This window comes from Salvelinus namaycush, chromosome 22, assembly GCF_016432855.1.
Source record: "Salvelinus namaycush isolate Seneca chromosome 22, SaNama_1.0, whole genome shotgun sequence".
Lineage (NCBI taxonomy): Eukaryota > Metazoa > Chordata > Actinopteri > Salmoniformes > Salmonidae > Salvelinus > Salvelinus namaycush.
Genome location: NC_052328.1, coordinates 13,045,504 through 13,060,816, shown reverse-complemented (window position 1 = coordinate 13,060,816; position 15,313 = coordinate 13,045,504). Strand labels below are relative to the sequence as shown.

The following is a 15,313-nucleotide window of genomic DNA, read 5'->3' as shown; positions in this document are numbered from 1 at the left end:
TATCTGTGTTTTTACAAGTCTATAGTTCCAATATTCTTTAAGATAGTCTAATGTTTGTTTGTGTATGTTGGACAGACAAGTGAATACTTGCATTCCAAATTTTAGCAATATTAGACCTTGAAATATTGGGTTATATCATGAGCTTATGTGGCCCACCCTCCCTGCAGTTAGGCATTATTCTGCACTGTTTGAGTGTCTCACAATCTGTAAATGTAAAATATTTTTACACAACAATCCATTTCATATATGGGAAACCTTAGAGATATGGAAAAACATGGTTGAGTTTGTTCTACCTCGGGTAGGGGGGGGATCTCAAGATTTTGGGGGCTTTGGCACTAGCCTATTGGAAGGAAGAATGTTTGACATGCTTTTTACATGTGTATCATGATGAAAGTGGCCATTTTAGCCCCTTTGTAGACCTTTACATGCCTCCTGTAAAAATGTATGATCCATGAACCATACATGATACAGACAACAAGCAAAACATTATAGCAGCCCCCCTCATTTCCTGCAATTCAAATGTTTTTCTCCATAGAGACACATGTTTGCAGTTTTTAATATGATATCTGATGATCGATGAGGCCCCCCCAGTCGTTAATTCAACCATGATTACAACAAGTTTAGATTGCTGGCCGCTAGACTAACTTACCAATCTAAAAATGTTTCGCAGACATTGGCTAACTGAGTTACTGCTGATGCACAACCAAATTTTGAAATGGCACCTTATGTATTGTAAGTTAAGTTGAGACCTCGACCTTGTTCCAAATTTGTTTTATTAAAATATTTGTTTTATTTTGTTTTGGAAATTGATCCGTGGGCCTACAAACGGGGAGCTGCCAGTTGCCCAACCCTGGTTTGGAACAATATACTCTGCAAGTACATCAACATTTCCAGAGTGGGCTCTCTGCTAATTCTGAAGTTAAGATTAATTTTATGAGCACCACCAACATAATGAACGGGGAATTGTTTTCAAAAGGAACACCCTCTGCTGGTGATTTGCTGAATGTGCAATCCTAAAGGAGGGCTGTGATTGGTTAATGACCTATAACATCAATTTCTATGTACACTACATGTCCAAACGTATGTGGACAGCTGCTCATCGAACATCTCATTCCAAAATCATGGGCATTAATACAGAGTTGGTCCCCCCTTTGCTGCTGTAACAGCCTCCACTCTCCTGGGAAGGCTGTCCACTAGATGGGGCGGCAGGTAGCCTAGTGGTTAGAGCGTTGGACTAGTAACCGAAAGGTTGAAAGATTAAATCCCTGAGCTGACAAGGTAAAAATCTGTCGTTCTGCCCCTGAACAAGGCAGTTAACCCACTGTTCCTAGTCCGTCATTGAAAATAAAAAATTGTTCTTAACTGACTTGCCTAGTTAAATAAAGGTAAAAAGGTTGAAACATTGCTGTGGGGACTTGCTTCCATTCAGCCACAAGAGCATTAGTGAGGTCGGGCACTGACGTCAGGGGATTGGGCCTGGCTCAGTCAGCATTCCAATTCATCCCAAAGGTGTTCAATGGGTTTGAGATCAGTGCTCAGTGCAGGCCAGTCAAGTTCTTCCACACCGATCTCGACAAACCATTTCAGTATGTACCTCGCTTTGTGCACGGGGCATTGTCATGCTGAAACAGGAAAGGGCCTTCCCCAAACTGTTGCCACAAAGTTTGAAGCACAGAATCATCATTGTATGCTGTAGCATTAAGATTTCCCTTTACTGGAACTAATGGGTATAGCCCGAGCCATGAAAAACAGCCCCAGACCATTATTCCTCCTCCACCGAACTTTATAGTTGGCACTATGCATTCGGGCAGGTAGCATTCTCCTGGCATCTGCCAAGCTCAGAATTATCCGTTGGACTGCCAGATAGTGAAGCATGATTCATCACTCCAGAGAACGTATTTCCACTGCTCCGGAGTCCAATGGCGGCAATCTTTCCACCACCCCAGCCGTCGCTTTTCATTGCGCATGGTGATCTTAGGCTTGTGTGCAGCTGCTCGGCCTTGGAAACCCATTTCATGAAACTCCCGACGAACAGTTATTGTGCTGACGTTGCTTCCAGAGGCAGTTTGGAACTGGGTAGTGAGTGTTGCAACCGAGGACAGACAATTTTTAAGATTTTCAGCACTCGGCATTCCCGTTCTGTGAGCTTGTGTGGCCTACCACTTTGTGGCTGAGTCGTTGTTGCTCCTAGACGTTTTTACTTCACAATAACAGCACTTACAGTTGACCGGGGCAGCTCTAGCAGGACAGAAATTTGATGAACTGACTTGTTGGAAAGGTGGCATCCTATGACGGTGCCACGTTGAAAGTCACTGAGCTCTTCAGTACGGGCCATTCTTCTGCCCAATGTTTGTCTATGGAGATTGCATGGCTGTGTGCTCTATTTTATACACCTGTCATCAACGGGTCTGGCTGAAATAGCCGAATCCAGTCATTTGAAGGGGTGTCCACATAGTGTATAAAATGGGCCATATCATTAAATGTATCAGAAAGCCCACTCTGACATATTTGAAGAGTATATTGCTCCAAACCAGGGTTCTCCAACCCTGTTCCTGGAGAGCTACCGTCCTGTAGGTTTTCGCTGCAAGTCTAATCTACCGCACCTGATTTTAACAATTAGGCCTCTTTTTCTTAGTTGAATCAGGTTAGTTAAAACTGATGTCGGATCAAAAACCTACAAGAAGGTAGCTTTCCAGGACCAAGGTTGGAGACTCCTTTTCCAAACAATATAAAAAGAAAAATAAGAATCTAGACATACTCCATATGTTAGAGAACACTATAAGTAGTATAATGACACCAAGATGTTGTCTGTATCATGTACGATTAACAGATCATTATGTCTTACTTGAGGCATGTATAAGTCTAAAATGGGACTACCTTGGCCACTTTCATCATGATTTTCTCAAAGATGGTTTGTGATACAAATGTAAAACGAATGTCAAACATCCTTCCTCCCAATGAAGTTTCTATATGAGAATTGCCAGAACAATCTGAGCTACCCACTTTTTTTCCCGACTACGCTGGCGTGGAATCGCCCAACAGTGTTCATGATCACCATTATTAGCATGCATCACACTTTCTCCGCTCTTCCTCTGACCTCTAAGGGCCTCAACGCAAGCCTTCATTATTTCTACTTTTCAGATAAATAACACTTTGAGATTTGAGATAAATGACACACAAGCATGCTAACTCTTCTTACTAACTGTTCTTAACCGCTATTACGACCTTCCCAGTCTATCCCTCAGGATTGGTTGGTCTTTTCTATTCCCTGATCTGACTTGCTACTCCCTCCTCCTCCCTCCCTCCCTTTCTCTGCCACATCAAATGTCTGTCCCCCAGGTGGTTTGGATTATTTAGCGTTTGATAGGTAGGCCGGTCACAACAACGTCTGTTGTTTATTTCATGCAAATCTTCTCGCTTGTCTCTAAATCCACTAAAATGCAGAATGAATGAGGTCTGGAAAAGTCAATTCAGCTCATTAGGTGCGTCATGTCCCCTTGCCCACTTTCACCTCCTGATTCCACCACACACACCTTTTCCTCCTGCCAAAACAAGATATAGAGATACAGAGAGAGAAACAGATAGACAGAGAAAAAGAAAGACACACACAGGCTTTAGAACACCCACCGTCTGCTGCATCTCTTATAGGAGTTCCAGACAGAAAAAAGGACAGAAGCATCAAATAGCAAGTGCCACCTCTTCTCTCTCCTCCTTCAGTCCTCTCCACACACGCCATGTGAAATGATGAAAATGACAGCAGCCAGCTGGATTGACTGGCCTATAGTCTATCACTTCTTTATCATGTTTCTGTGATAGAACTACCCCATCTTCTCCTTTCTCATCCATGTGTCATCAACTCACACTCAGTTTGGTGAAGCAATAGAACCTCGCCATTTGCATCGATAAACCTGTCCTGAGCACTTGATGGCTTCAGACAGGAGTTAGTACTGCAGAGCGATGGAAAACACAAACTCACACAGACAAGGCGTTTTTCGTCCGAGGGGCTATTTGTCTGCAATAAACGCCTGTTGATAACTCACCGGCCAACCTTTTTAATTGGCAACAAGTCCACAGACTTTGTTCACCCCTGGATACGCTCTTTTGCTTTGTTCGACTCGTAAAACACCATTCTTATGAATTAATCAATTATATACCAGTTGCCTACAAGTGGTTACAGGCACAAATAAAATTCAATTGCACAGAAAGGAGATATAACAAAACAGATAGCTAGGACGTTGTGTTGTTTATCAGAGCAGTGAAATGATTCTCCAATGCCAAGGAGAGAGAAAAGACCTCTCTAGCTCAAGGTGTAGGCCAACTGGCCAACTGTTGCCATGTGAATCACAAACCTAATGGTGTATTGTGTGTGCGCATAGCATCCGTTGTATGACTGCGTATAAATAATTACCGCTAATAAGCATTTATCATTATGTATTTAAATGTTTACCGGTCGATGGCACAACACTGATAAGATGTGCTTGGGCATAAAGAATTGGAATAAGCCTGTTGTTGTTTGCGAGGCGTACGAGGACTGTAGCCTAGCGTTTTTTAGTTTTCCACTGGGGATGTTCTCTCTCCCTCTCCCCGCTCTCCTGCTGAGATAAACACACAGACAGATTGGACTATCAGAACGGGTTTAGTTGTTAGATTACTCACCAGGCTTCTATCAGTCACTCTGCTGACAGGGGGTACCTTTTCATTCCCCTTCCCCTCCAAACCACAGATGTATAGCACCCACTTCCCCCCACCAGAATCACACAGCAGTACAGTTAAAGGCCCAGTACAGTCACAATTCCCTGTGTTTCGTATCATATTGTACAACAGCTGATGAAACTAACATTATTTCCCGATCGTTGCTGGTTGAAAATGCAATCTACACAGGACCTTCTAATCAGCCTGTTTGCATGGGCGGGAGTTTCGGCTTGCCTGGTGACATCACCAGCACTCCCCCTCAGACAATCCCGCAGGTGAAGAAGCCAGATGTGGCGGTCCTGGGCTGGTGTGGTTACACATGGTCTGCGGTTGTGAGGCCGGTTGAACGTACAGCCAAATTCTCTAAAACAACGTTGGAGGCATCTTATGTTAGAGAAATGAACATGAAATATTCTTGCAACAGCTCTGGTGGACATTCCTGCAGTCAGCATGCAAATTGCATGCTCCCTCAAAACTTGATACATCTGTGGCATTGTGTTGTGTGACAAAACTGCACATTTTAAAGTATTTTTTGTGTGGTCCACAGCACAAGGTGCACCTGTGTAATGATCATGCTGTTTAATCAGCTTCTTGATATTCTTGATATGCCACACTTGTCAGGTGGATGGATTATCTTGGCAAAGGAGAAATGCTAAGGCACTGCACTGCATCTCAGTGCAAGAGGCGTTACTGCAGTACTGGGTTCAAATCCAGGCTGCATCACATCTGGCCGTGATTGGGAGTCCCATAGGGCGGCGCACAATTGGCCCAGCATCGTCCGGGTTTGACCAGGGTAGGCTGTCATTGTAAATAAGAATTTGTTCTTAACTGACTTGCCTAGTTAAATAAAGGTTACACACATGCTCAGTAACAGGGATGTAAACAAATTTGTGCACAACATTTGAGAGAAATAAGCTTTTTGTGCATATGGACAATTTCTGGATTTTTAATTTCAGCTCATGAAACATGGGACCAACACTTTACATGTTGTGTTTATATTTTGTTCAGCGTGGTTTGTTTTCCCCTCCCAGAGTTTTTTTGCAAAAAAAACATTTTTTGTCAATTATAATGTTAAACTATTAAGGTACTTGATTGTTAATCAGAAATTTGATATTGATAGAAAACACCTGCATTGGGCTTTTAATGTCTGTGTTCACTCAGTCACTGATAGGTTACTGAGTTTGAGTGAGAAATGGCAGGGAAACAAGATGAAACACCATTCCACCCACTTAACTTTTCCAGCGTTTCCAGTTTAAGCACATGCAGCTACAGCTTTACGTGGTAGTTATGATTTCAAGAGTCAAACACTCCAATTTACTGTAGTGTAGCTGAATGACAATACGGAAAAAGCATGTCTGTGTGTTGATGCTTTCAGTGACTGTAATGATCAGATTGATCCCAATAGGTTTGGGATTGGTTGTATAATAAAGGCACATAGCTACTCCTAAAATGGTAACAGCCTATTTCAGACATCCGTTTTAACTGTCAGTAGGTCAATTATTTACTTCAGAGCCATTCTAAAACAGACTTCCACCCACAGCCTATTTTTCAACAAATACAAACTAATAGCTGAAGTGGCTAGATTAAATGCAGCCATCATTTTGTTGGCCGGACAAGATATCTGCTTCCCCTCGATGAAGCCCGATACTCAAGGTCATACACATTTTTAATTGGCCGGACTTGAGTCGGTCTGCCAGGACGATGTTGGAAAATCATCAATGACATGTTAAAAGAAATCTACAAGTTGAACTAGAACGTCCAACTAGCATTCGTTCATGGTTCCCACTATAAGGAATATCCCATTTCATGGTCAGCTATTCTTAGAAGCAGATAGGTAACAAAATGAAAGAAAGCTAAAAAAAAAAAAAGTTATACAAACAAAATATACTTTATTATCCCAAGACAAAATTACAATGACTTGTCATACTCTGTGCACTCCCTTTTTTACAGAACACCATCAGTTAGTATGCAGACTAAATGACAACTCAACCTCTGCACCATTAAATAGGGACTTGGGGGGCATGCAAACAAGGTAATGCAGATGTGACTCCTCAAAAGCAGAGTTTATTACAGAAAGAAACCAATAAATAATATCACACAACCTGAAGTACCACCTCATTATTAGCTTTGAAAAAAGGTGCTAGCCCCATCCACCCTCTCATCCAGAACAAAAGAGCACCCAAAGTCATCCATGTAATGAGACCTCAAATTCTTTCCACACACATAGGGGAGTGCTCTGGCAGAAAACACGGCCAGACTTTTTTTTTAAATGTAGATTGTTGATACTCTAGCCATCATAGTCATGTACCACTGATATGGTGCTGGTTGTTACCGAGACATCAGTAGAGATATACATGTGGAAATGCACAACTTGCACAAGAACACAGAGCAAGTAAGATAGGGAAAGTAGTGATATTACATGGACTTAAATTTGACAAAGTATAGATTATTTGAGTCTGATGAAAACCTTAACATGAAACTAGGCAATCAATAAGACAAGGGGACATATAATTGAGAGTAAAGGGATTCCTTTCCTTGACCGTCTGAGCACAATCATCATCCACATTATTGCTCCTAAATCATATAGAATCCTGTTGGACCCTTGAAGGGGAAGAGGCTGGATAAGCAGATCACTTCCTTGGCTGGGCAGCTATGTAGAGAGCCATCAGGCAGTAGAGGGTCCCTCCAATGGTCAGGCCCATGGTGGTCCTGTACAGCATCTTGTCCATCAGGCCTCTCTTCAGGTGCACAGGGATACCGTCAGACTTCTGCAATGTAGACAGAATAAAGAGAATGAGAAATGTGATAGTCTCCTACTCCCCACTGAGTCACAGGGGGGAATCCTGAGACATGTCATATTTTATTGAAGTCCAAACTTTATCATTGCTCACAACTTCACTGCAGGGACAGAGGCGTGTATAACTTCCTAGAAAACTAGTCGGAACTAGTAGGAATTTTGGCAGTGAAAGTTCATGGTCAAAGTAAATTACCACAGGAGTAGATGGCTGTATCTTCTAACAAACCAAGGTCAAGTAGGAAAAACTCCTACACAAGCTTCCTGGGTTATTGGGGTTCTGTGATTATCACAGAACACCAATGACCCTAGGAAGCCAAGCAGTGTGTGGGTCGAACAAAAGGTTAGTGCAGTGTCTGTACCTGGAAGAGTTTCTGTAGGTCAGGGACTTTGTTGTTTCCCAGGTACTCCACCGTGTTCCCTGCCTCCGACACATATTTGGTGGGGGTGGCAAAGATCATTGGAGGGGCCTCCGTGGGCACTGTTACCCTCAACCCCTAGAGAGACAACAAAACTTTAGACTGTGGAAACCACATGACCCAAACATCCACAAACACAGTTGGTCCTATCAGTGTTTTCCCTTTATGCATTTAGCAGCGGTGCACTGCCGTTGCTAAATCGTGGCCGCCACTGAAAAAATAAATACATAATGTAGATGTATGCCCTAGGAAGACCCCCTCCTGCGAATTCATCTCAAAACTGACTTATGTTAAAAAATACTTTGGGATTGTTGCAATGACGCCCCTTATCTACTTCCCCAGAGTCAGATGAACTCATGGATACCAATTGTATTTCTCCGTGTCCAGTATGAAGGAAGTTAGCATTGGCTTGCAAAACGACCTCTAACTAAAGCATGCTAGCTGTTACCATAAACCTTCAGTCATTGTGCTAACGCTAGTTACCAATTGTGCTAATGCTAGTTACATTTACATTTAAGTCATTTAGCAGACGCTCTTATCCAGAGCGACTTACAAATTGGAATGTTCATACATTTTCATCCTAGTTAACAACTTCCTTCAAACTGCACGCAGAGACATAAAAATGGTATCCATGAGTTCATCTGACTGGGGAAGTAGATAAAGGGCTTCATTGCCAAAACCACAAAGTGTCCCTTTACGCATGTAGTAAGGATTAGGAGGTCTGCTGTTTACACGTGCAAAGGTGATTGCTTGGCTAACCCTTTATATGCCTTCCAAATAATTTTATCTTCCAAACTAGTTATGGAAAAGAGATGAATGTTTCTGAACAATACATCATGCTGCCTTGTTTACAGCATGACCAACCGGTGCAGATTACTGTTGGATTTGAGAAGGGCACTCCTCCCTCACCGATAAGGTCAACAGGGTCAAAAGTGGTGTGGTTGTGGCTCACTCAACATCGCTAGGACTTTCATAGGTAGCGTTTGCTAGCTATAAAAACTAGCTAGATACCTTATTAGGGTACAGAAGTAACGAATGAGCTATCTATGCATCTTTGGTAGTTTACGTATCATTACTCGCCACGGTACTAGCAGCATCTTCAAGGACCGCCCAGATATAATAATCAATTATATCTAAATGATACAAACCTGGGGGGGCCAGGTTTGTATCATTTAGATATAATTGATTAACCACATGACAATAATTTTGAGATATGAAAAAGTTATAAATTAATCGGTTTCACAAAAATGTGCATATGAAAACAATAACTGCCACGCAGATCGGTAGAAATGGTAAGATACATTTGCATTCAACATGAGAAAGGTTGCCGACTCCTCGTGTTGCCTATTACTGGCAACTTCAGGAGAGTAATGGCAGAATCTGCGAAAGCCAGCAGGAGGAGAATAGTTGGGTCAGGTTAAGTGTTTTTTCTTCTGGTTATCTAGATCTCTGGCGCCCTCGAAGCAGTCGTCTTACTTCATCAAATCGTAAGCTAAAAGCCCCAGACAAGCTCAATGCATATAGTCGACTTTATTCAAACACATAGGGTGTGTCTATGGAAAAATACATGTTAAAAAATTTTGGACAATCGATTGGTCGAAAGAACAACGACTTTCGGTCAGCCAAGATTTGTTTTAGTCGGGGAAAGCCCTAGAACGGTCATCCAGCTTGGAAATTCCAAGTCGGAAACTCTGCCATCTTTCTAGAGTTCCAACTTCCCGACCTGAAGATCACTGACCTCATGAGAAGTTGGTAATAACCACAACTTTCGGACAGAGGTGCGATGACGCGAAAGCGTAAGAATGGCGCTGTTAAGATCAGAGATTTGTCCGAGTATACACCTTCGTTCGAGGTGTACATACCTACGTCTCCTGATTGACTTATAGGTCTCCATGTGCTTGAGAAACGTGATGATCTACAAATGGTGTCAGATGGCAGCGGTGAGGATTCTGAGGTTGAGCCAGTCCAGGATGAAGGGGACCTACCTGCGGCGACAGGTGTAGTGGAGACTTTCAACGTTTTCCCTGATAATCCTACCAGATGATTTTGGATTTTTGTAAAGAGTGGATTCCTGCTTTTGGGCCGACCCCTTCATTGTATCGGGCTGGGTAAAGGACAAACTGGGAATGGTTACATCTGTGAAAGTTTTGAGAACAGGAATTGTTTCGATTTTTTGTGTATCCGCCTGAAAGAGAGAGAGATGTAAAACGTTTCCTATACTGAGGCAATGAAGAGGGTAGAGGAGAGCCCAAGGATGAGTGAGTCAACTGGGAGCTCCCCAGTGAGTAGGCCTGAAGAGAGAGAGAGAGCCAGAGGATGAGTTTTAGTAAGGTTGGATTTCTTGCGTTTATAGCCAGAAGATAGCTGTGGTAGTTGCAGCAGCAGCAGCAAAATATTTGGTTGTGAGAGATTTTACTGGAGAAGATCTAAAGAAAGTTGTGAGAAGGGGTTCCATCCTCCCAGGCCGACAGCCTGGTGTAGGACCGTTTAGGGCCAAGTAGTGGGATAGGGTGGTAGGTTTTTGGGGGATAGTGTAAATCAAATCTAATTCTATTTGTCACATGCGCCAAATACAAACAGGTGTAGATCTTACCATATAATGCTTACTTACAAGCTCTTAAAAATACAACTCTGCATTGTTGGTTAAGACAGACTATTTGCTAGAAAAATAAATACCAAATTAAATAAACTAAAGTTTTTTTTAAAGTAGCACAAAAGGCTCCTTAACAGCTTCAACATCCAAGCCAAACATCCAAAATTTGCAAGGTGAATGGGATGCAGTGGGAGCTCAATTTTGCCTCGAGAGGCTCCGCAATTGCTGTTCCTAGGCCGTCATTGAAAATAAGAATTTGCTCTTAACTGACTTGCCTAGTTAAATAAAGGTAAAATAAAAAAAATTACAAACACGGCGCATCCGACCACATTTTCGGCTCAAGCATAAATTGGCTCTTTTTTAATTGAACCTTTATTTCACTAGGCAAGTCAGCTAATAACAGATTCTTATTTACAATGACGGCCTACCGGGGAACAGTGGGTCAACTGTCAGGGGCAGAACGACATATTTTTACCTTCTCAGGTCGGGGATTTGATCAAGCAACCTTTCGGTTACCGGCCCAACGCTCTAACCACTAGGTCTACACCTGTTTGTATTTGGCGCATGTGATCCGGCACATAGATTTTTTTTATTTCACCTTTATTTAACCAGGTAGGCTAGTTGAGAACAAGTTCTCATTTGCAACTGCGACCTGGCCAAGATAAAGCATAGCAGTGTGAACAGACAACAACACAGAGTTACACATGGAGTAAACAATAAACACGTCAATAACATAGTAGGGGGAAAAAAAGGAAAAAAATAGAATCTATATACAATGTGTGCAAACGGCATGAGGAGGTAGGCAATAAATAGGCCATAGGAGCGAATAATTACAATGGTGGTGCAACACATTTTTCCTATTTCTCTTCTTTTTTTTCACAATGTGGAATGCATATTCCGAAATGAGAATGGTAGCAATACGCCAAAAATGGTCTAGTCTGGAAATTCACAGACTAATCCGGAATGTCTCTGCAACAAAACGCTGCTAGCTAACCGGCACCAACTTGCTAGCTAGGGCTAATGTGTTTGCTAGCTTTGTCGGTCGAGCCACCTTAGCCAACCACAACATTAACTAGCAAATTAACTGTTATAAAACAAATATATAATGTGGCGAGATTTCTTAGCCATGTTGTGTAAATCAATACATGTGTTTGTGCCCAATTGAAAACAACCTTATTAGCTAACGTTAGCTAGCTAACAATGTGAAGGTCATTAGTGCATTTTTACATATTTGACTGCCTGCTGGACATGCTTTCTGTACCTACCTGAGGGCTGTACGCACTCGGTGCCGATCCGGCAAGTCTTTGTGTAACTCCATTTAACTTGTAGTACATTTTACTTGGTTGCAAAACAAAAACAACAGTCACGAATAAGGTCGGATCACGGATATCCCCTTGTTGGCCAAACATGCAGAGAGGATGGACCCAGCATTAACCACACAGCAGGTTGGCTCAGTGGTGCCTGATTAGAATAGAGAGGGATAATGGCGGCTTTTTGTAGGCACTATTAAACGGTCCAGCTTTTGTCAAATGAACGTCAAAAGTGTAATATGTTTTCTTCATTTAAGCTAACCCTTTCCTAACCTTAACCTAATTATCCTAATCTGCTGCGTAAATTATCCTAAACTGCTACGAAAAGTAAAATCTGACGTTAATTTTACAAAAACTGCAGTCCATCTAGCCATAACCCTATTAAACAGAGGCCAACTCCATGACTCGGTGGCCAAGGCCAATGTGGAAATTAATGCTAATGTCACATTTTGAGAATTTTGATGCATTTATTTAATCAAAACAAGTAAAAAGCAAACAATATGCTAATGTAACAGTATAACTTTAGACCGTCCCCTCGCCCTGACGCGAACCAGGAACCCTCTGCACACATCAACAACTGACACCCACGAAGCGTCGTTACCCATCGCTCCACAAAAGCCGCGGCCCTTGCAGAGCAAGGGGCAACACTACTTGTAGGTTTCAGAGCAAGTGACGTAACTGATTGAAACGCTAGTAGCGCGTACCCGCTAACTAGCTAGCCATTTCACATCCGTTACACTAACATGGACCCAAAGTCTCCTCTGAACATAGTTCAGGAACTGATAAAACAAGCACTATCCCGCTGAAGAGATATGTGATTGCATGCCTGGAGCAAAACAATATACTATCATTATGTTTTCGTTTGAGCTGTTAAGCAGAAAGCTAAGTAATTAGCTTTTTGGCAAACAGTAGCGTAGACTAGTTTTTACAATTTTATTTTACTCTTATTGTTATATATCCTGATGGCTAGTCACTTTACTCTGATGTCATGTACATATCTCCCTCAAATACCATGTACTTCTGCACATTAATCTGGTACTCCCTGTATATAGCGCCATTCTTGTCTATTTTATTTTATTCCTCTTGTGTTACTATTTTTGTTGGGAAGGGCTCGTAAGCAAGCAATTCACGGTCAAGTCTATACCAGTTGTATACGGCGCATGTGACAAATAACTTTTGATTTGATGGTTGGCGTAGTGAGGCGAAAAATGTTGTGGCTAATGTAGTTACATTTCTTACATATTTTGAGCACATAAAGGCTTCATAATTCATAAAGGTCATGTTAACTGACATATATTATCTCTTAGAACAAAACGTATAAGATCTCCTAAACCTGTGTTAATCTCAGACCTTATTTTCGGCGTATATCCCAAAACCCAAATATTTTCCCAATTCATTACATTTACATTTACATTTAAGTCATTTAGCAGACGCTCTTATCCAGAGCGACTTACAAATTGGTGCATTCACCTTATGATATCCAGTGGAACAGCCACTTTACAATAGTGCATCTAAATCTTTTAAGGGGGGGGGGGGGGGGGGGGGGGGAATGAAACAATTCATTCCCCCAATACAATGCACAAAGAAAATGCTAACTTATTTCCAGGTTTTAGAACCATAAATTGGCGAGCTCAATTATAAAACAGGTTGTTTGGATCCTGGATGCTGATTGGTTGATAGCAGGGAGCGATAGCAGGTAGTTATTCACCACAATCCCCGGGTAATGCCTATTAACAATACCATTTGAATTATCAATGCACATCCACTGTCCCACAGCCCAGGCATCCAATTAATAACCTTTATCTCCCCTGGACAAAAGTGTCTAGACATACACTACCGTTCATAAGTTTGGGGTCACTTAGAAATGTCCTTGTTTTTGAAAGAAAAGCAATTTTTTGGGGCTATTAAAATAACATAACATTTATAAGAAATAGCGTAGACTTTGTTAATGTTGTAAATGACTATTGTAGCTGGAAACGGCTGAATTTTAATGGAATATCTACATGGGCGTACAGAGGTCCATTATCAGCAACCATCACACCTGTGTTCCAAAGGCACGTTGTGTTAGCTAATTCAAGTTGATCATTTTAAAAGGTGAACTGATCATTACATAACCCTTTTGCAGTTATGTTAGCACAGCTGAAAACTGTTGTTCTGATTAAACAAGCAATAAAACTGGCCTTCTTTAGACTAGTTGAGTATCTGGAGCATCAGCATTTGTGGGTTCGATTACAGGCTCAAAATGGCCAGAAACAAAACACTTTCTTCTGAAACTCGTCAGTCTGTTATTGTTCTGAGAAATGAAGGCTATTCCATGTGAGAAATTGCCAAGAAACTGAAGATTTCGTACAATGCTGTGTACTACTCCCTTCACAGAACAGTGCAAATTGGCTCTAACCAGAATAGAAAGAGGAGTGGGAGGCCCCGGTGCACAACTGAGCAAGAGGACAAGTACATTAGAGTGTCTAGTTTGAGAAACAGACGCCTCACAAGTCCTCAACTGGCAACTTCATTAAATAGTACCCGCAAAACACCAGTCTCAACGTCAACAGTGAAGAGGCGATTCCGGGATGCTGGCCTTCTAGGCAGATTTCCTCTGTCCAGTGTCTGTGTTCTTATGCCCATCTTAATCTTTTATTTTTATTGGCCAGTCTGAGATATGGCTTTTTCTTTGCAACTCTTTAACTTTTACTTAAGTCATTTTCTATTAAGGTATCTTTACTTTTAGTCAAGTATGACAATTGGGTACCTTTTTCACCACTGGTCGTCGGTGATCAGGCCTAGCACCGTCGTGTCGTCTACAAACTTTGATGGTTTTGGAGTCGTGCGCAGCCACACAGTCGTGGGTCAACAGGGAGTACAGGAGGGGACTAAGCACCCACCCCTGAGGGGCCCCCGGGTTGAGGGTCAGTATGGCGGATGTATTGTTGCCCACCCTCACCACCTGGGGTCGTCCTGTCAGGAAGTCCAGGATCCAGTTGCAGAGGGCGGTGTTCAGTCCCTGATCCTTAGCTTAGTGATGAGCTTCTAAGGCACTATGGTGTTGAACACTGATTCACTGTAGTGAATTAACAGCATTCAGTCAATCAATTAAATGTATATATAAAGCCCTTTTTACATCAGCCGATGTCACAAAGTGCTATACAGAAACCCAGCCTAAAACCCCAAACAGCAAGCAATGCAGATGGAGAAGCACGGTGGCTAGGAAAAACTCCCTAGAAAGGCAGGAACCTAGGAAGAAACCTAGAGAGGAACCAGGCTCTGAGGGGTGGCCAGTCCTCTTCTGGCTTTGCCGGGTGGATATTATAGTAGAACATGGCCAAGATGTTCAAATGATTGCTGGATGATTATTTTTAAGTCTAATATTGCGGGCAATGGAGTTGCCAATGACTAGGGTTTTCAATTTGTCAGAGCTAATGGTGGGAGGCTTCGGCGGCTCAGACCCCATAACGGGTGGAGGAGAGACCAGAGAAGGCTCGGCCTCTGACTCCGACTCGTTGCTTAA

The 15,313-nt window shown here is 42.2% G+C and overlaps 1 protein-coding gene across 1 annotated transcript; it reads right to left on the bottom strand.

Moving 5' to 3' along the window:
• Positions 1–6,561: 6,561 nt before the first annotated feature.
• Positions 6,562–11,939, bottom strand: LOC120017563 (cytochrome c oxidase subunit 7A-related protein, mitochondrial-like). Its single transcript, XM_038960405.1, has 3 exons — positions 11,764–11,939; positions 7,849–7,983; positions 6,562–7,460 (listed from the first exon to the last, which is right to left on the bottom strand). The coding sequence occupies exons 1-3, from the start codon at positions 11,905–11,907 to the stop codon at positions 7,323–7,325; spliced, it is 417 nt and encodes a 138-aa protein (XP_038816333.1). The 5' UTR covers positions 11,908–11,939; the 3' UTR covers positions 6,562–7,322.
• Positions 11,940–15,313: the final 3,374 nt, after the last annotated feature.